The sequence below is a fragment of the Dromiciops gliroides genome, chromosome 2 (genome assembly GCF_019393635.1).
Source record: "Dromiciops gliroides isolate mDroGli1 chromosome 2, mDroGli1.pri, whole genome shotgun sequence".
Lineage (NCBI taxonomy): Eukaryota > Metazoa > Chordata > Mammalia > Microbiotheria > Microbiotheriidae > Dromiciops > Dromiciops gliroides.
In genome coordinates this window covers 216,265,586-216,286,317 of record NC_057862.1, presented here as the reverse complement: position 1 = coordinate 216,286,317, position 20,732 = coordinate 216,265,586, and the positions used below count along the sequence as shown (strand labels likewise).

At 39.0% G+C, this 20,732-nt stretch overlaps 1 protein-coding gene across 1 annotated transcript in view; it reads left to right on the top strand.

Moving 5' to 3' along the window:
- Nucleotides 1-9,082, top strand: part of TDP1 (tyrosyl-DNA phosphodiesterase 1) — a 191,989-nt gene extending 182,907 nt beyond the window's left edge. Inside the window, 2 exon segments of the mRNA XM_043985761.1 lie at nucleotides 8,548-8,598; nucleotides 8,601-9,082. Of these exon segments, the coding sequence (XP_043841696.1) occupies nucleotides 8,548-8,598; nucleotides 8,601-8,620 (71 nt within the window). The 3' untranslated portion in view covers nucleotides 8,621-9,082.
- The last annotated feature ends 11,650 nt before the right edge of the window (nucleotides 9,083-20,732 follow it).

Genomic DNA, 20,732 nt, shown 5'->3' with positions numbered 1-20,732 from the left:
TTTTTGCATCATCTGCCTAATTATCCTCATGCCATTATGAGAAATTAAAAAATCTAATATAATTGGTAACAGGTGTCAAGGCCAAATTCAACACTGTATTTATCATGACACCTGAGATAATTATGGGGGTTACCATAAAAGAACAGAGAAATGATGGGATATCAGCATTCCCACACTTGAGCAGTATGTACTGCCCATACAGTATGCCAGGCTTAAAAGAGGTGGATGGAATATATGTCCATGCCACCGAACATATTGGAAGAAACTGAGTCAGACTTAATCAGATGCATGGGATTGAGATGTCCATGGCATCAGGCATATAGGAGGGAGCATAGAAGCCAGGTGTAGAAGTGAGATGGGTGGGATGAATACTTCCAGCCATCTGTACAATATTGTGGGGAAAAAGAGAATAAAATATTAAACCAAGAGAATCCAACCTCAACATTTGTCAAAAGCTGTTCCCTCGGCCATACCTTGACTTCATGCATGTCTCCCCTCATGTGACAGTTCAGTGTCTGCTCTGCATGTATTCCTCTTGTGATTGGATGGCATCTTGGCCAACTGGCATCTGATACTCAGAATAAAGGCAATTAATGTCTTAAATGATAAGTTCCCATAATCCAAGTCTCATATGGATTTAAAATTGAGGATAATAAATGATTGCAAAAATGTGAATACATCTTGACTCAAAATATAATATATAATTATGCAACAATTTCAAATAATACCCTTTTTTTTACTTAGTATACAATTACTTTTGTGAAAAATCAGAACATACTTAAATACAAGTTAAAGCACAACAGAATCTCAAAGAACTTTTTTTTTTTTTTGAAAATAGAAAACTTTTACAAATGTTCCCTCTTTTTTTTGGGGGGGGGGAGGATATGCTTATCAAAAATAATACTTCTAGAATCAATTTACACTTGCCATGGCAACCAATTTGCCAGGGAAATGCTTTAAAGAGTTTGATCAAATAATCAGTTGAGAAAAAATAACAAAAACAAACAACTCAGAATATGGGAGCACAATACTCCTAGAATTAACATTGTATAATAAAATCAAAACCATCTTGCAATGTTTCAAAATTAGATAGACAAATGAATAGAAGAAAATACACATGGAACAATAAAAGACAATGAAATTCAAACTAAGGAAGTCTAAATGAATGTGAACTTAATATTAATAAGAGTATTATAAAATATAAACTTGATCACATGACTATAAAAAGCTTTTACAAATATTCTCCTTGTTTTAAAAACTAAATATAAAACACAATCTCAAAAGCATGAAAATCTCTATGAAAATAAACCCATACCATTAATTTCAAAATGTATATATAATAGCATAGAAATCCTATGTAACCTCTGAACTGACATTATTACTCTGAGTGAATTCAGAACACTTTTGATTCCGATATCTAAAATCCCCAATACTCATATCAATACCTTGCTGCTTACTTCTACATTTCTGTAAAATATGTACCCTTCCATGGCAAAAGAAGCAGAGTCTTGAACTATGGTGATGATTGTCATTCTTATTCAGCTTAAGTTTTTCTTCTTTAACCCCTCTATATTGTCTGTCAGCCTTTTCACCATACAAATGCTTTATAAGATTACTAATTAAAGACAAAAGCAGGTTAGCAAAATTATGAACAAAACAAGCATATCTGGAATTTAAAGAGTTTTCTAAGATTGTCTCAGAAGCACAGCCAGCCTGGGGAAGGGCTGAGCCTGAAGCTGCAAATGTAGTTAGAAAAAGTTGAGCATGCGCACCAGATCTCTGGACTTCCCAGGCAGGGGAAGCTATGGGCTTGGCCATAGGAGGAGTAGAGGGTGGGGTCTGGAGAGGAGGGGAGGGACCAGAGCAATTTGAATCAGACTTGATTTTGAACTCAGGCCTGGATTCCTCTTCCCCCACTTTGCCTCCAGGTGCTAGGGGATTAAAAGCTTCTAGAGGGTGGGTCATTGCCTCCAGGCATGCAAAATTAGAGCAACAATTAGTGTTAGAACTGGGAAAAGCTGCAGGAATCTCTTCAGGTTTCTCTGAAAAAGCATGGTTGGGAGAGGGAGAGATATTTCCTTGTGTGAGTAAGTTGCTGGCTCTTCTAACAAAAATAAAAAGAAAAATAGAAAATCCACAAAAAACAAAGCATTAAACATGATCTTATCTCCCATTTGTCTGGTTAAACAGACTAAAATCAAAAATAGGGTAATTAGGGAGTTTAAAAGGTCCATTCGAAAAAATTTAAAGGAAAACACAGCCAGTACAACCAGTACTTAGCAGTTTAAAGGGAGAGGGAGGGGAAATTTTCTTACCCAACCAGCAGATCAGAAGACTGAGGTTTAGCTTGCCTCTTCGTGGTCAGCCATCTGTTAAGGGCTAAAATTCTAGCTAAACTGTCTAAAATATCTAATGAGTGGTCGCCAATAAATTATAAGCTTTAGCAAGAGTTAGACTTTTAAGCATTTATTAAGGAGAATAAGAATTTGGTAAAGAGAGAGAAAAAGGCCTAGATTTCTATCTATTAAAGGGAGAGCACATTTCTAGCTCCCTTCTCCACCAGAGTCCAGAGGAAAAAAGAGCCCGAGACTCCGCGCCAGTCTCTTCCTTCCTCCTCCCACTAGTCCGCGTCACTTCCTGATACCAAAGACAAGACTCCTGGTCTTGCCCTCAAAGACCTTCGCTTCATGGGCAGAACTCTTCTACAGTTAGTATCCAGCAGGTGGCGTTATTCCAATCGTTACAGTATCAGGAAGATGTGAGTTCAAATCTGGTCTCAGACACTTAACATTTACTAGCTGTGTGACCCTGTGCAATTCACTTAACCCCAATTGCCTCAAACATTGGGAGCATCTCCAGTCATCCTGATGTATATCTTGCCCCTGGACCTAGATGGCTGTAGAGGAAAGAGTGAGGCTGGTGACTTTGCACAGCCCTCTCCCTCACTTAAACCAGTTCACTGCAAGGTCATGACACAACTCCGATGTCACGGTCCTCTTCAAGAACAAAGAGCAAACAACAGCCACATTTTTAGCTCACAGATCTCAAGTTAACCCCTGATCCAGCCCCATCAAAGGGGGCTAAATGGTGCATTGGTTTGACTTGGATTGAGCTCAGACCTTGCCTCTGACACTCCCTGGATCTGTAACCCTGGGCAAATCACTTCCCTTCTCTTGGCCTCATTTACCTTCTGTCTTCAAAAAAGAAAGAGGGTTGTTATGTTATAAGAGTATGTATTCAGTGTTCTTTTCAAACTTTAAAGCACTACATAAATACTATTAAATATTAGCTATATTATGTGAACAAACAGGCATGGATGTGAAGTTACTTACCCCTTGTAACGATTGAATGACTCCACCTGCTGGGAGTTACTGTAGGAAAGCTCCACCATGAGAAGAAAGTGTCTGAGGGCAAGCCATGCGGCTTTCCTTGGTGTCAGGAAGTGACTTTTGCTCGTGGGTACTGTCAATCAAAGCTACCAGCCAATTAGCTTGGAGATGTGTGTGCGCATGTGGTTGGGATGTTGCCAGTTTGACAGGAGGCTTGCGGGATGAAGGAGGTGTAGCTCATTCTCTTTTGTGAGAACTCTCAGGGAGAGTGGAGCTAAAATGCGCTCTCCCTTTGATAGATAGATGAATCTAGGCCTTTCTCTCTTCACCAAATTCTTATTCTCCTTAATAAATGTTTAAAAGTCTAAACTCTTGCTAAAGCTTATAATTTATTGGCGACCACTCATAAGATATTTTAGACAGACTAGCTAGAAATTTAGCCCCTTACACCCTGGTTATATGGTCAGTGTTCTATCTGGAACTAGAAATCAGCCTTCCAGACTCCTACTTTACTCTCACCTCTTATAATTAAAAATAAAAACAAAACCCAATAGATAACAGTTCAATTCAACAAACACTAAGTTTCTGCTGTGTGTAAGGTATCCCACCAAAGATAAAGACAAAACCATCCTCACCCTCAAGTACACAAAATAGTTACAGACAGGAAGGTGCATTTACCAATGAAATGAAATAGAATAAATATTTTTAAAGCACCTACTGTGTGCTAGGCACTCTGCTAAGTGCTTTACAAATATTATCTCATTTGATCCCCTGGTGGGGAGTAGGCTTCAGGACAGGCTTTTCCTAGGAACTAAGGCTAGAAAGAAGCCAGGGATTCCATGAGGCAAATATTAGAAGGAATTCCAGAAGACACTGGGCAGAGGACTAGAGGACAGGAGGTCTTGAGTATCAGGGCTACTTTAAAGGTGAAAACACCTTGTAATAAGGTTTTTTGAGTACTTCAGTCACTCAGCCCTCTGGGGGACCTGTCTTATGGGAAATTCTTCTCTTCAGGGAATAATGTTCTTAGAAAGGTTCCTGTGTACTCCCTAAGCACAGCAAGGTCTCCTTCAAACAGCTGATTAAGTTAGAGTCTGTGAATCAGGAACATCTTAACACATCAGAGATAAATGTAACACACTCAGATAATGGACGGTATGGGATGCCCAGCTACAGTCCAAAAATATGTTCAGTTTAGAAAATTAGTAGAAATTTAGTGCCAGAAAAGAATCAGAGACCTCTCTGGTGGTGATAAATGGCTTGTGTCTATCATTGGAAAAGGGTCCCATCTTACCCAGTCTTCTTCCTCACTGGATACAAGATTGTATCAACAGCCCACCCTTTCAATCGGCCAGACAGTCTTGCAAAGTCTCCATGTTGGTTGGGCTTTCATTTCTCCAAAAGTTGAGAAAAAGGAGGCTTTGGTGAGCCATCAGACTGAGAAAGTCTACAAAAACAATAATGCCAAGTTGGCATTAACCCTGAAAAGTCTTTAAAGAGCCATCTGTTGAAAGACCATGTTAACAGTTACTTTACGTTCATTTGTCAGTAGCTCATGCTGCTGTATCCCTTTACATATTTCAAACTACTTACCTCAAGACAACCTATGAGTCAGGTTTATGTAAGAAATAGCTGAAATTGAAGGGTTTAGTGCTTTGCCTAAGGTCACATGAATAAAAAGTAATTAAGTAGGATTTGAATACAGATCTCCTGAGCTTAGTCTTATGTCTGTTTCATCATATTCCAAGCCTCTCAAGCATATCATTTTTGTTTAAGCACCATTGGAGAGGGAAGAAAAGAGCCATGAAAGAGTTGGCTAGTAATAGTGGCTTCCAGCTTAAAGCTTTTGTTAAGTTAGATATTTTCCACTTTACCAACAACTACCAAAAAAAAGTTAAAAAGCCATCTTCTCACAATGGCAAAAAGTTTTCAAAGAAATATTAGCGCTGCCTTTCACTTTCCTTAATAGCTCAGGCCTAAGGAGTCCGGCTTTTGCATTCCTAAGTCAGATGCAAAGAGTCTTGATTAATAAAAGATAGGTGGTCAACCTAGATGACAGCCCCTAGGTTTTTATCTCAAGACTTGTCCTTTAACTTTTTTTTTTAATTTAAATCACTGACTTGAATAAAGACATGGAAAACATGCTAATCATATTTTGTGAGTGACAAAGTTGGGAAGAATAGCTGCTTGAATGAAAGAATTGGGATCTTAAAAGTAAGGCCTAAAAGATACACCTAGACTAACAATGTGCAATCTGACAGAGGTAATGATAAAATCCTTTACTTATATTGAAAAGTCAATTACTAAGTTCAGGGTGCAAGGAGAGGATGTCTTAATAGTTGTTATTCAGTCCTTTTTCAAGTTGTGTTTGACTCTTCATGACCCCATCTGGGTTTCTTGTCAAAGGACCTGTTCAAGAGCCTGCGACCTTAATTGAAGTGACTCAAGGTGAGCAGATGAGTAGCTTGGAGATAATTCACAATTCCAGTTTCAGACAGGTTATAGGCCTCTTTTGATTGTTTATTTTTTCTTTAATATTTTGGTACCTAGTGAATAGAGTACCACGCCTTGAGTCAGAAAGGTTTATCTTCCTGAGTTCAAATCTGGCCTCAGGGGGCAGCTAGGTGGCGCAGTGGATAGAGCACCAGCCCTGGAGTCAGGAGGACCTGAGTTCAAATCTGGCCTCAGACACTTGACACTTACTAGCTGTATGACCCTTGGCAAGTCACTTAATCCCAGTTGCCTCACTTTAAAAAAAAAAAAAATCTGGCCTCAGACATTTACTGGGTGTGTGACCTTGGGCAAGTCACTTCACTCTGTTTGCCTCAGTTTCCTCATCTGTCAAATGAGCTGGAAAAGGAAATGGCCAACCACTCTTGTATCTGCCCCAAAATGCCCCAGATGGGGTCACAAATAATTGTACACAACTGAAAACAAGTGAAACAACAACAACCTAATACATTTAAGATTCCATTATCTTATTGGTGTGGATGGTCTCTTCCCTGATTCAGGTCACAATTCCTCTCTGTCTTAGTAAACAGTCTATATCAGTTGCTATGGCGGAAAAAATCTCATCACCCTGTAGTCAAACTGGTGATGAGCCTCGCCAGATTTAGCGAGTCTAGTCTTTGGATGCCTGACATACTGTATACTCTTCAGCCAGACTCTTTCTCAAGGCCTTTCCAGCTTAGCATACAACCTGCCAGCATTTGTGGTCCAGTGGCGTGGCACTGAAAATCCCAGAGTCACCTTGATGTCACATTGGAGCATCTGAGCAATTCTTTACTAGAGGCTCTCATTAATAAGGATAGAAAAATTGCACTTCCTTGCAAATCTTAATGCCAGAGACTAGTATCCAAAGTCAGAAGTCTTGGCTTTGCAGAAACAAATCAGCAGCTGTTTTTTTTAAAGGGAGGCCATCAGAATATATAAATGTGTGTGTGTTTAAACATTCACTGTGAGGATTCATAACAAAAAACAGACAGTCTGAAAAAAACTTGGGGGGAAATGGCAGGGACTGTTTCTAATAAAAGAAATAGATACAGTTGCTTCGAGGGGGTTTTCCCCTATTTAAACTATTAAATGCCAATTCTTTTAGTGATTGAAAAATTGTATTGACCTCATTAAAAAAACACACACACACACATTTTGGTCCAGCCATATTTAATGGAAACATTAGTCAAGTGACATATTTTTTGAGTTTGATCATTTCGGGCCATTATTTATTGGAAAGCAAATCCAAGTATGCGCCGGGGTGGAGAAATAATAGAGTAATAATGGAGGGGAGGATAAAATGGAAAGAGTGGGAAATGGAAAATGCATATGTGAGGTACTAACTAGTGGAAGAGTGCGTGGTCCAAGCCCGGGCTTCCCAGTTATTTAAATTAGCATCTCCTTGCTCTTCTCCCTGTTCCTTTGGATTTCATTTAGAGCAGACACTACTCAAAGGAATAATTTTTGATGATTAGAATCATAGAATTCAGATACATATGTTTGTGACATGGCCAATATGGGAATTTGTTTTTCTTGACTACATATTTGTTACAAAAGTTTTCTTTTCCTTTTTTCCTTTACTCCCCTCCCTCCCAGCACCACCACTTTAACCCTCTACCCCAATGTGGGGAGAAGGGAAGGGAGAGAAGAAAAAATACTTTTTAGTAAAAATAATAATAAAAAATTTAATTTACAAAAGAGAAGAATCATAGGACTCTGAGCTGGAAGGAACCTTAGATATCATCTAGTTTAACTCCTTTAATTTCATATAAGAACCAGCTGAGGCCCAGAAAAGTGAATCAACTTGCCCCAGGTCCCACAGTTGGGTCAGTGATTGATATGAGACTAAGACCTAACGTCTCTTGATCTCTAGTCTAGTGATTACTGTAGCAAATAGGCTTGAAAGAAAAGGCCTGGGTTCTAGCCCTGACTCTGCTATTTGTTCACTTTGTGACCTTGAGCAAATCATTTCATCTCTCTCAGTCTCCTTAGCTGTTTAAAAAAAAAAAAAAAAAAGCTGATCCTTGGACTACCTTACCTCAGTCGTTGTGAGGTTACTATTCGGTAATGTAAAGTTCTATAGAAATATGAGCAATTGTTGTTATTATTGTCATCTACTTACTCTGGTACTAAATTGCACACAATCACTTCCATGTGTCGTCTTTTTTTTTTTTTTCAATATGACCCAAATAACTTTACGCATAGAAAAATAATTTTCTAGGATAAAAGTCAGTGATGGTTCTAAATCATAGCACAAGTATTTCAAAGGAGTCTTATATGAGAAAGGATGTGATTATTTTTTGTTTGTTTGTTTGTTTTTGTGGGGCAGTGAGGGTTAAGTGTCATGCCCAGGGTCACACAGGTAGTAAGTGTCAAGTGTCTGAGGCCAGATTTGAACTCAGGTCCTCCTGAATCCAGGGCCGGTGCTTTATCCACTGTACCACCTAGCTGCTCGGGATGTGATTATTTTGATGCATCTAATCATTGAATGCCCCAACTCCCACTAGTGTTGTAGACCACTGCCCAGCCTGTGAGTCTTTTGATGATGTCCTTGCACAAGATCTTCACCCAAAATTCTGTATGTGATTATGATAGTTCTTCTCAGGTTCATGTTTGGGGTTGTTTGGGACAAAGCTTATATTGTCTTATACAACAGTAACACTGAAGTGGTCTTTTCCCTGAATTGTTGAATTTTATGGAATTTTGTTTGTCTTCTTTGTTTCAGATCGTCCATGGATTTGGAATATCCCCTATGTTAAGGCACCAGACACCCATGGCTATTGTGGGTTCCATCATGAAAAGCTTAAAGCATCCGGAAGTAGGGAAATCAGACAGACAGAGCCCAGAGACTGGACTCTTTCTAATTCTCTGGTATAGAATTACACAGTGAATGCCCATTTAAAACAAAACAAAACAACCAAAAACAACGTATGAAAAGGGTATTTTACAAGACAACTTTAAGATCTGTCCAAGGAACGAAAGGTGATGGTCTCTCCTGTATGTATTAGTACTAAAACAACATACTATATTTTCTTTGATTTTGTTATTTGTACATTTTGAATTGGGCTATTAAAGTAAAAAAATGCTTAAAAGAAATTAGATTTTAAAATAGCCTCAATGTTGTCTAGTTTCAAACTTGTCTCAGCAAGTTTGAATTCAAAATTATTCATGTTTCTATATTATGTTCCCACTGTCCACTGTGGAAGATGCTGTTTGTACAACTGAAACTCCTAAAAAGAAAATAAATGATAATTTAGTTATATTGTTTTTGTCAGACACATTTTATCATCCTGTGTTCTCCCAGGGATTGCCTGTTGCTGTAAATATTGGTGGAATTCACTGTCTCGTAATGCGGCTTTGTTATTATTGTCAAAACCAGCCTACTTGTTTAACACAACACATTTAACAGTAGCTGCTCATCACCCATTTCCTTTATTCAACTGGATTCCTTAATCCTTTTCATTCCCTAGGTTGGATCCTACTCAAGCTCTGGCAATTCCCTAGCTGCCTGAGTTCTTAGATTCCCATTTGGGAATAGACTCCGTTGGTTCCGTAGAGACCTCCAAAGTGGCAGCTAAGACATCACATCCCTCATTTTCCTAAAGATCTCTAGAGAGGGTCACTCATCAAACTATGATTATGTAATTTAGAGCTAGAAAGGTACCTTTGGATATTTTGGATATTTCCTTCATAGTTAGATAAATAGATCAGATATAGATGGACATGTGTGAATGTATGTGTATACACATAAAGGTATATCCGTACATATATTCAAATACATGCATAAGTATAGACACTTTTTTATTTACAACTTTTGTTTTCACGTCTTCTTCCTTTCTGAATGTATTCTTCCCTTACCCAGTGGCTCATCCTTTGTAACAAAAACAACCAAAAAAAAAAAAAAGAGAGAGAGAGAAGCCAAAAAAAAAAGGTGGTTTAGCAAAACCAACCAACACTTCAGTCAAGTTTGACAGCACTAGCATTTTTCATACCCAAAGTCTCCCACTGCCAGAAAGAATGGAGATAGGTTCATTATTGTTCTTATTTTTATTCTATTTGAAATAAATGGGTCATTATAATTACTAAGTATTAAGGTAAATCTTATTGCTCTTTCTATTTACCTTGTTGCCATTGCATATATTATTTTCCTGCCAGCCCTTTCATTTTATATATAGGGAAATTAAATCTGTGAGGTAAAATGACTTGTCTGAGGCACTCAGTTGATAGTAAGATGCAGAGTCGGGATTTGAACCCACAACCTCTGGTTCCAGATCCAATACCTTTGCCACCAGTGCCTATACTGTTACCAGGAAATTGTTGTAATTTTATATCCTATTGTGTTCTAGTCTGAAGGATGCTATTCATTGCCAACTATTTTGTAATGGGCCTCCACAATCTTGAAAACTGTTGACCTGCCTTTTCTTTCCTCAGAGATTTTGTTTACTAGCTTTTTAAATATGTTTGCTTTTCTTCTATGATTCTGAAACATTCTCTTTAGCTTTCAAATTGTGCTTCCCAGAAACTGTCTACGGAGCTCTTTGTGCAATGCATATATTAAAAATAATTTAATAATATACATGAGGATAATTGAGGGCGCACCTCCAAAAATGCCAAATTAACAGTTAAGTGCATCTTGTTCTACCTTCCTGAAAGAACTAACTGAATTCCCTGAAGTGCTGCAAGAGTTAGTAGAATTAATATGGTAGAATGCATAGAGTTTATTAGTCCGGAATCCCATGAAATAAAAGGATTGTTCTAGGCACCAGAGTTTGGGAAAGCCATTAATAAGCTTCCAAAGGAGAAAAACCAGAATGGTCAATCAATAAGCCTTTAAGGACCAGGGAAAGTGAAGGGAATAAGCATTTATAGAGCACCTGCTATTTTCCAAGCACTGTGCTATCTGTCTCATTTGATCTCCACTACACCCCTATTCGGTAGTCATTTAGTCCCATTTGACAGTAAAGGAAACTGAGACTTGAGGTAAAGTAACTTGCCCAAGGTCACACAGCTAGTACCTGTCTGAGGCAGGACCATGCCAGCTAGCTGCCACTGTGTTGAGTGCTAGGGATAGCAATTCATCAATAAACATTTATTAAGCACTTGATATGTACCAGGCACTGTGCTAAGTGCTGGGAACACAAAGAAAAGGGGCGTTGGGCACTCCCTGCCCCTCAGTGGTGAAGAGCCTTGAGTCTATGTTGCCTGAGGACTGGTTGAAGAAATATGGAATGTTTGGCCTGAATGAGAGAAGACTCAGGGAGGAGATGATGCTTTTGATACAAAGATACAGTCTTCACTATATTCAAAAAGTTATCCTGGGGGGCAGCCAGGTAGCACAGTGGATAGAGCACTGGGCCTGGATTCAGGAGGACCTGAGTTCAAATCCAGTCTCAGACATTTGACACTTACTAGCTGTGTGACCTTGGACAAGTCACTTAACCCCAATTGCCTCACCAAAAACAAAAACAAAAAAGCTATCCTGCAGTAAGGAGATTAGATTGGTTCTGCTTAGCCCTAAGGCATCATCAGGAGCAAGGGATCAAAGGTGCAGAGGCAAATTTATGCTTCTAGATGATGGGAAAGACTTCCCAACAATTAGAGGTATTCAAGGGTGGAGTGGGCTGACTCTGGAGCTCTTTGCTTCTCCCCCTCTGAAAATTTTCAAGCAAAAGCTGGATGACCAGCTATGTGGTTGCTAACTTCTAACTCTAACATTTAGTTCTCTCTCTAGGACGATCTAGGCTAGATTATACCTAAAAGATTTTCAGCTTTTAAGGATCCATGAACTGCCTATAAAAGGAATTTTAAAGTTTTAGGGCAAATAATATGTCCAGTATTCAACTCTAGGTGTTAGGGGCAAAGAAGGGAGCAGCTGGGTGGTCCAGTGGATAGAGCGCAAGTCCTGGAGTCAGGAATACCTGAGTTCAAATCCAGCATCAGACATTTACTAGCTATGTGACCCTGGGCACATCATTTAACATCTCTTAGGTCCAATTTCCTCATCTGTAAAATGGGAAGAAAAATAGTACCAATAAAGCAGGGTCATTAGGATGAAATGAGATTATAATTGTAAAGCATATAGCCGAGTGCCTGTCCTCCAGGAACTTACAGTCTAATGGAAAGACCATGCAAACAGATATATACAAAGCAAGCTATATGCAGGATAAATAGTAAATAATTAACAGAGAGAAAGCACTGGAATGAAGACAGCTTGGGGAAGGCTTCCTATAGGAGGTAGGATTTTAGTTGGGACTCAGAGGAAGCCAGGGAAGTGAGTAGTTGGATGCTGTGGTGAAAGACTAGTCTGTCTAGGTATACTATAACCTTTTAAGTGTGATAGCTGAGTGAAATGAAATGAACTGTTTCTTCTTCCTCTTAATACACCAATTCATATAGGCAAAGGTAACATACATTTCTAGTAGAAATAATAATCTTAAAAACAATTAAATAAAAATAAACAAACAAAAATCAACTGGAGGGTAGCTAGGTAGCGCAGTGGATGAAGCACTGGCCTTGAATTCAGGAGGACCTGAGTTCAAATTTGGACTCAGACGCTTGACACTTACTAGCTGTATGACCCTGGGCAAGTCACTTAACCCTCATTGCCCCGCACAAAAAAAAAAAAAAGAAAAAGAAAAAATAATAATAATAATCGTGTTCACTTAAAATCCATTGTATGTGACAATTACAATGAGATCCTAAAGGATAACAATGAAGAAATAACCAGTCTGGGGCAGCTAGGTGGCACAGTGGACAGAGCACCAGCCCTGGAGTCAGAAAGACCTGAGTTCAAGTCCAGCCTCAGACACTTGATATGTACCAGCTATGTGACCCCGGGCAAGTCACTTAACCCCCCTTGCCCTCCCAAAAAGAAATAACCAGTCTTAGACTAGCTCTCCCATGGGGTTAAGAACTATTCTCTACCATCTAATTATAAGACTTTTTTTTTTCTTACCACCGTGAAAGTCATTTGAAAAATCTAAAAATATGTTTCTCCTTGGCTTTCTCACTACAGATAAAATTGATGAATCTCAACAAGGCAGTTCCAGAGATGGTTGTATAGACTTTTTTATGTGAATAAAGTTAATCAGACACAAGAATAAAAACAATTCCAGACGAACCCATCATAGTCAGCACATTGTTATTTCAAACCAAACTACAAAGGACTGACATTCTAGATAAATGAAAGTCTATGAATAATTCATCAAAATTTAGTGATTTGTTACTTCTGATACTCATGCCTAGGTAGCTATAGGCATAGCTACTTGACTACATTTGCCTGTTGATGATAAATCCCTCAATAGCAATAGGATTCAAACAACTGCAGTTCAAACAGATGGTCTGTATTTACGATAATAAAAACTATTACTATGACCTGTTTGTAATTATATAATATAAATGTTTTAGTTACATATATTTTATATGACTGATGATAACTACATTACTGTTTAGTGGAGTCCTAACTAAAATCCCTCCTTCCACAGGAAGCCCTCTCTAACCCCAATTAATTCTAATGCCTTTTCTCTGTTAATATTGTCCTCTTTATCCTGTATATAGCTCGCCTTGTTTATATCTGTTTGCGTGTTGTCTCCCCTATTAGGTTGTAAGCTTTTTGAGGGCAGGAATTGTCTTTTGGCTCTTTTTGTATGATCAGTGCTTAGCACATAGTAGGTATTTAATAAATATTTATTGATTCATTAAATCTCACTAGAATGGGAGAAAATAGAAGCTTGTCTCTTAGTTTTACCACTGCCCTATAAATGTTGGACTTTGAGTACCAATCAAGCTTAAACTCAGTGGCTCTCCTCAAAAAAAAAAATGATGATGGACATTATAAGCCCTCCTACTAATTTTTTTGTGTTGTAGAGCAGAGGTATCAAACACGTGGCTACACTTCTGAGTCCTTCAGAAACCAGATTAAAATGTAATTGATGGGGCAGCTAGATGGCGCAGTGGTTAAAGTGCTGGCCCTGGATTCAGGAGTACCTGAGTTCAAATCCAGCCTCAGACACTTAACACTTACTAGCTGTGTGACCCTGGGCAAGTCACTTAACCCCCATTGCCCCGCGCCAAAAAAAAAAAAAAAAAATGTAATTGAGGGGCAGCTAGGAGGCACAGTGGATAAAGCACCAGCCCTGGATTCAGGAGGACCTGAGTTCAAAACCAGCCTCAGACACTTGACACTTACTAGCTATGTGATCCTGGGCAAGTCACTTAACTCTCATTGCCCTTCAAAAAAAAAAAATCACAAAAATGTAATTGAGAAATATTTGGGGAAAAATAGATAAAAATACAACAAAGCATAGATAATGTTAATATGTGGTTTTCTAAGCCAATCTGTGGCTCTGCAGGGATCCTTATGTACAATTTAGTGGCCTTGTTTCTATTTGAGTTTTGACACCAAAGATGTAGAACAAGCCACTTGAACTCTCTTAAATTCCTTTGCCTCCTTTATAAAAGTAATTCGAAGGGACCTTAGGATCTCATTTAAACCCACTTGATGAAATGAAGACCCACTGGGGACAAGCGGTTCTAAGTGGTAGAACATGAACTAGAACCCAGGTCTTTCTGACCGGTGCTCTTTTGACTAATACTACAGATATTCCTTCTAAGGCTAAAATTGTATGAATCAATCAGTTAATTAAAGATTAAGCAGCTACTCAGTGCTAAGGCACTGTGTTAGATGCTGAGGAGAAAAAGACAAAAATGAAATGGTCCCTGCCCTTAAGGAACTTAACATTGTATTGAGATGATTCAGGTCTTAGCACCATTTTATCAAATTTCCATTCAAGCATGAGAGCCAAGTAGAGGAAGAAGCAAATGTACAGTCTGAAGTACAAGAGGAAGAAAATGGGGCAGCGAGGCCACAAAAACAGAGATATGGAATGCCAAACTATAGGTCTCTTAAGAATGGCCAGGTGGTACTGTGGATAGAGCACCAGACTTGGAGTCAGGAAGACACCTTCCTAAGTTCAAATCTGACCTCAGACACTAATTGTGTGACCCTGGGAAAGTCACCTAACCCTGTTTGCCTCAGTTTCCTCATCTGTAAAATGAGCTAGAAAAGGAAATGGTTAAAACACTCCGGTATCTGCCAAGAAAACCCCAAATGGGGTCACAAGAGTCAGATGTGATTGAAACAACCGAACAACCACCACTACAACAACCAGCTCTCCCATACAATCCAGGACTATCATCTATCTCTACTATCTGATGTAAGACTTTTACCACCATTTGAACCTTGCCTGACACAGGACATTCTATCTTTTAATCCAGTGTCAGCCTGCCTGAAATAATCCACTTTTATGCCATGGACCTTCTTGACAGTCTAAAATAATTGTTTTTGTGGCTGAGTGTGGCACTTAAGTAATAAAACATCCCTTCTTGTAGCAATTCTATGAAATTTAGCTTAAATTCCATTCAGCAAACGTTTATTAAATGCCTACTACAAGTAAGGCACTGAGAGTTTTTTGTTTCTTTTTGTTTTTTTCACAACATAAAGACACAAAGAGAAGAGTCCCTGCCTTCGGTGAGCTTGCATTATGTATACAAGCATAGGATAGGGGCAGGGACTAGACCTGTGATTTCACTACGTCTTCCTGGCTTCAAGGCCAGCTTTCTTCCACCGTCCTACCTCTTGTGTATTATACACAAATATAATACCAAGAAAATTGAGGAGGGAGAAAGCATTAATAACTGTAAAAATCAAGGTAGTTTATTCATAGAAGCTAAGCCTTGAAAGGAAGGCAAGGATTCTAAGATGTGGCAACAAGGAGAGCATGCATTCCAGGGATAGGAAATAGTTTCCACAAATGCACTGAGGTGGAAAGTAGAGTTCAAGGAACAGCTAATAGGCCAGTTAAAGTGAACTATAAAAGTATGTGAAGGGGAGCATATCCAATTAAGACTGGAAAGTAGGTGAAACTAGATTGTAGAGGGCAATGACAAGCTTAGATGTTTCTTGTATCCATTGGGTAGTGATGAAGAGTGAAAGATTTTTGTGAGGAAGTGACATGGTCAAGTTTGTGCCTTTGGAAGATGATTTTTTTTTTTTTTGGTGAGGCAATTGGGGTTAAGTGACTTGCCCAGGGTCACACAGCCAGTAAGTGTTAAGTGTCTGAGGCCGGATTTGAACTCAGGTCCTCCTGAATCCAGGGCGGGTGCTCTATCCACTGCACCACCTAGCTGCCCCTAGGGAGATGATTTTGGAGAGAGCAGATACTAGAAGGAGAGATACCCAGTAGGAGGCTTACAACTGTCTAGATGAGAAGTGACAATGGCACAAACCAGGGTGATGGTAGTGGGCAGGAGAGAGGAGACACCTAATACAATGTGCAAGGCCTATGTTGTTATTTGAAGGACTGGCACCTGGCAAAGTCTGTTTGTCCACAGAGTTCAAAACCAGAAGCAATGTGGGGATATTGCAAATGAGGCAAATGGAGACTTGATATAAGGAAAATGGTTCCTCAACAATTTTAAATATAATCTCCTGCTCTAGAGCCTAGTGACAATTGAGCTCTACAGGCTTTCAGGACATTGTCCCTCCTTTTAGTAGCTACCAGTCCCTCTCCACTCCTTTTCCTGCCCTTGTAATAGTTAATAGCAACATAATGTATCCTTAAACATCCTAACCTCCTAATTCCTCAGTCTCTTCAACTCCTATACCTCTCTTCCTCATCCAGGATCACACCTTTCACCGTCACTCATAAGTGTTCCACTTCCAATTGAAATTCCATTATCATATAACTTACTATCATCCCTTATTTTCTCTATGTGATATGCTTCATAAACCTTTTTTTCATCTTCAAACTGAACCCCAATTCCTCCATCCCTTACATGTCTATATTATCTTATTTCACCTTCTTTTCCCATTCTCAACCCTAAAGTTAAGTAGCTCAACTTTACACTGCCCTTTCTTTTTTTTTTAATTAAAAAAAAATTTTTTTTTGCAGGGCAATAGGGGTTAAGTGACTTGCCCAGGGTCACACAGCTAGTAAGTGTCAAGTGTCTGAGGCCGGATTTGAACTCAGGTACTCCTGAATCCAGGGCCGGTGCCTTATCCACTGTGCTATCTAGCTGCCCCTTGTCCTTTCTTTTTTAATTCCTTGACTACTGTTCCTTTCTATGTCCACACCTTGGCAAACCCCAAGCTTGGATTACTTCCATTACCTGCCTCCCTCATGCTTATTCATGTACTGCTGAATGGAGCTGAATTTGGGGCTCTTAACTTTTTGTGTCATTAACCCCTTTGGCAGTATAGTGAAGCCTACAGACCCCTCTTCTCAGAATATTGTCTTTAATGCATAAAATAAAATACATGATAACAAAGGAAACCAATTATACTGAAATAAAGACTTCATTTTTACTATGCAAGTTCAACCCCCCTAACCATAGATCCATTTAAGAGTCCATAAACACCAAATTATGAATCCCTTAGCTAGAGGAATTCATTTAACGGAGCTGACTGGGGCCACTACAAACTTGTTTTCAGTCTCAATTGGGTCCCCACTACAGCATTTCTTCTTAATTGACTTTCTATCCCATTTCCCACAGATTCCAAACTTCTTCTTTTTTCAAGGAACAAAAGAGGGTTGAACATAGACACACAAAGAATTTGGTGTAGAATAAATCAAACTCAACTTTGAAAAGAAAAGGGCTAGGAAGATGGATTAAGAGGGAATTTAATACCAGAGAATGAATAGCTATCTACAGAACAAACTCCCTGATCTTGAAGGGGGAAGAGGGGAAGAAAAAAAGGAGAGAAAACAGAAAAGCAAAAACTACTTTAGATCACCTCTTAGTTGGACAATGGCTCAACAAATTGTAGTATGAATGTAATGGAATATCATTGCATCACAAAGAAATGACAGGGGCAGCTAGGTGGCACAGTGGATAAAGCACTGGCCTTGGATTCAGGAGGACCTGAGTTCAAATCCAGCCTCAGACACTTGACACTAGCTGTATGACCCTGGGCAAGTCACTTAACCCTCATTGCCCAGCAAAACACACACACACACACACACACACACACACAAAGAAACGACAAAAGAGGCCATTTCAGAGAATCTTAAGTAGCATGAACTGAGGCAGTCAAGTGGGTAGAACCAGGAGAATCATTTCTACAAAAACAGCAGGGGATTGTAAATACAAGCAACTTTGAAAGACTTAAGATCTCTGACCCATTCAATGACCAACCATATCTTCAGAGGAGATATGAGGAAGCATATTACTTACCTTATGACTGAGAAGTGATGGATACAAGATGCAAAAAGAGATCGGCATTTTTGGACATGCCACTGTATGGATTCTTTTTGCTTGGCTATGCTTATTTTTACAAAGGCTTTTTCTTTCAGTTTATTGGTAAAGGAGGCAGGCAAGAAGAAGGACCTTAACAATAGTAATATCAAAAATAAGGCTACCACTGAAGTTGTTTTTTTTTTTTTTAATGCACAGAAGAGAACAGAAGGAAGCACAGTTTTGAAAGTAACACGTAGAATTTATTGTATACTTTTTTTCAAGCAAGCGATAGGAAGTTGAGATTCACAGTTTGACAGAACATCCTCTTTTGGTGTTCTGCTATGAGTATGTGGCAGTTAAGTTCATAATAACTTTATTTAAAGTGAATATTCTCATATTCTCTGAAGAGAGAAGAAAGGAAAAAGAAGAATCAAGGTTTTAGAGGTACAGTTCCCACCCAAGGCTTAATTTATGCATGCTTCATCTACTCTGCTTTGCTTAGGATCCTTGCAGTTGCTAGGAATCTCCTATCCCCTCTACTTAACAATAGCTGCTATGTTCTCCTTTCCCTGACTCTTGCTACACTTTCTGCTTCTTACTCTAGTGAGTCCAAAAGTGGGAGGGGTGAGGTTGGTATTCCAGGCCAGGCCACTGTCCTAAGTCTCTTGAATTATAATCACCTAGGAATGTGGTCAAAGACCAATTACATTCCTCTCCAGGATCAGAAAATCTTCAGTCCCATGCAAAACCAGTTGTTGTAGATTTGAAATATGCAAATATGGATCACAAGCATCAAAATGAACATCTCTTTTTTTGTTTGTCCTTAATTTTCTTTTTTTTTTCAGTATTTTCTTTTTATTTTCTTTCAATTACATGTAAAGACAGCGTTCAACGTTCATTTTTTATAAGATTTTAAAATTTTGAGTTCCAGATTTTACTCCCGCCCTTCCTTCTTCCCCACTCCTGAAGCCAGCAAGCAATCTGATATAGGTTATACATTACAATCATGTTAAACATTTCCATGTTAGACATGTGAGAGAAGAATCAGAACAAAAGGAAAAAGCCACAAAAAAAAACCAAGAAACAACAACAAAAAGTGAAAATAGCATTCTTCAATCTGCATTAAGACTCCATTGTTCTTTTTCTGGATGTGGAGAGCATTTTCTATCATGAGTCTTTTGGCATTGTCTTGGATCATTGTATTGCTGAGAAGAGCTAAGTCTATCACAGTTGATCATCACACAGTGTTGTTACTGTGTACAATATTCCCTTCATTCTGTTTATTTCACTCAGCATCAGTTCATGTTAAGTCTTTCCAGATTTTTTCTGAAATCTGCTTGCTTGTTATTTCTTACAACACAATAGTATCCCATTACATTCATATAACATAACTTGTTTAGCCATTCCCCAATTGATGGGCATCCCCTCAATTTCCAATTCTTTGCCACTACAAAAAGAACAGCTATAAATGCAGTTTTATAGCCTTTTGGCTATACATATGCATTAGTGTATATCCAAATAAACATATAGAAAAACTCCATAGATAACAGACAAGTACATGTACAGCAAATTCATGATTATAACCTAAGCAGATTAAAAAAAAAACCCAAGCATATTCAAAACATATCAATCAATGTGTGTGGGCATATGAAAGTGTAGGTAAGATACAGTGGATAGATAGTCACTAGTATTGTCATCTGGCTACATATGTAATCACTTCTCCATTGGTCCCTGAAACATGTTACTCTGGTCACTGGTTGAATAGACAGTTCTGTTGTAACCTGCTGACCCATCTGCTTTATACCTGAGCTAGTTGATGGTATGGGCTGGTCATAGTCTTCATCAGAGCTATAGAGAACTGGGGCAGCTAGGTGGCGCAGTGGATAGAGCACCAGCCCTGGATTCAGGAGGACCTGAGTTCAAATCCCACCTCAGACACTTGATATTTACTAGCTGTGTGACCCTGGGCAAGTCACTTGACCCTCATTGTCCCACAAAAAAAAATGTAATTAAAAATAAATAAAAATATAAAAGAACTATAGAGAACTGCTGATTAAGATGTCAATGTGAAAAATCCTAGAGGAACCCAGGTCTTCAAATATGCCAGAAAATTCTAAAAATGAACCAAACAGTAGGAATAATGATAAAGAAAACAAAATGAAATAAAAACAGCTAAAAGCTCCTCCATCCTGTTTAGGATTTCACAAAAATTTTCCAGGAACCTGTGGAGAGCAGTCAAGGGAGGTAAAAGCCATAGCATTGAGTGGCCATCACCCACTAGAGCTTTGGAAGGAGTCAAGGCTAGTGAAGCACCTGTGTAGCCCAAGTCTTAGGATCTTGTAGGAGTTTTGATTTCAGCAGTTTTGCTCATGATCCCTGTGTGCTGGACTGCCCTACCACCCATTGGTGGCTGAGGCTCAGTAATAAAAGTTAGACCCCTCCCTGTACCCAGACCAGCAGATGCTGTGTTTTCTCTACTAGCTGGGAATGTTGTGCTGCACTTATCCCTCATACAGTTCACAGGCCCCTCTGCTTCTACCCCTTTTCTGGTGGTCTTCAAGGTCCATCTGAGTAGCTAAGAATTATATATGAATAGAGAAGGAAGTGGGGATGGAGGGAATGACTATGAGGTGAGGGAAGACCTTCTTCCCCTGCCACCTTCTCAGATCACCT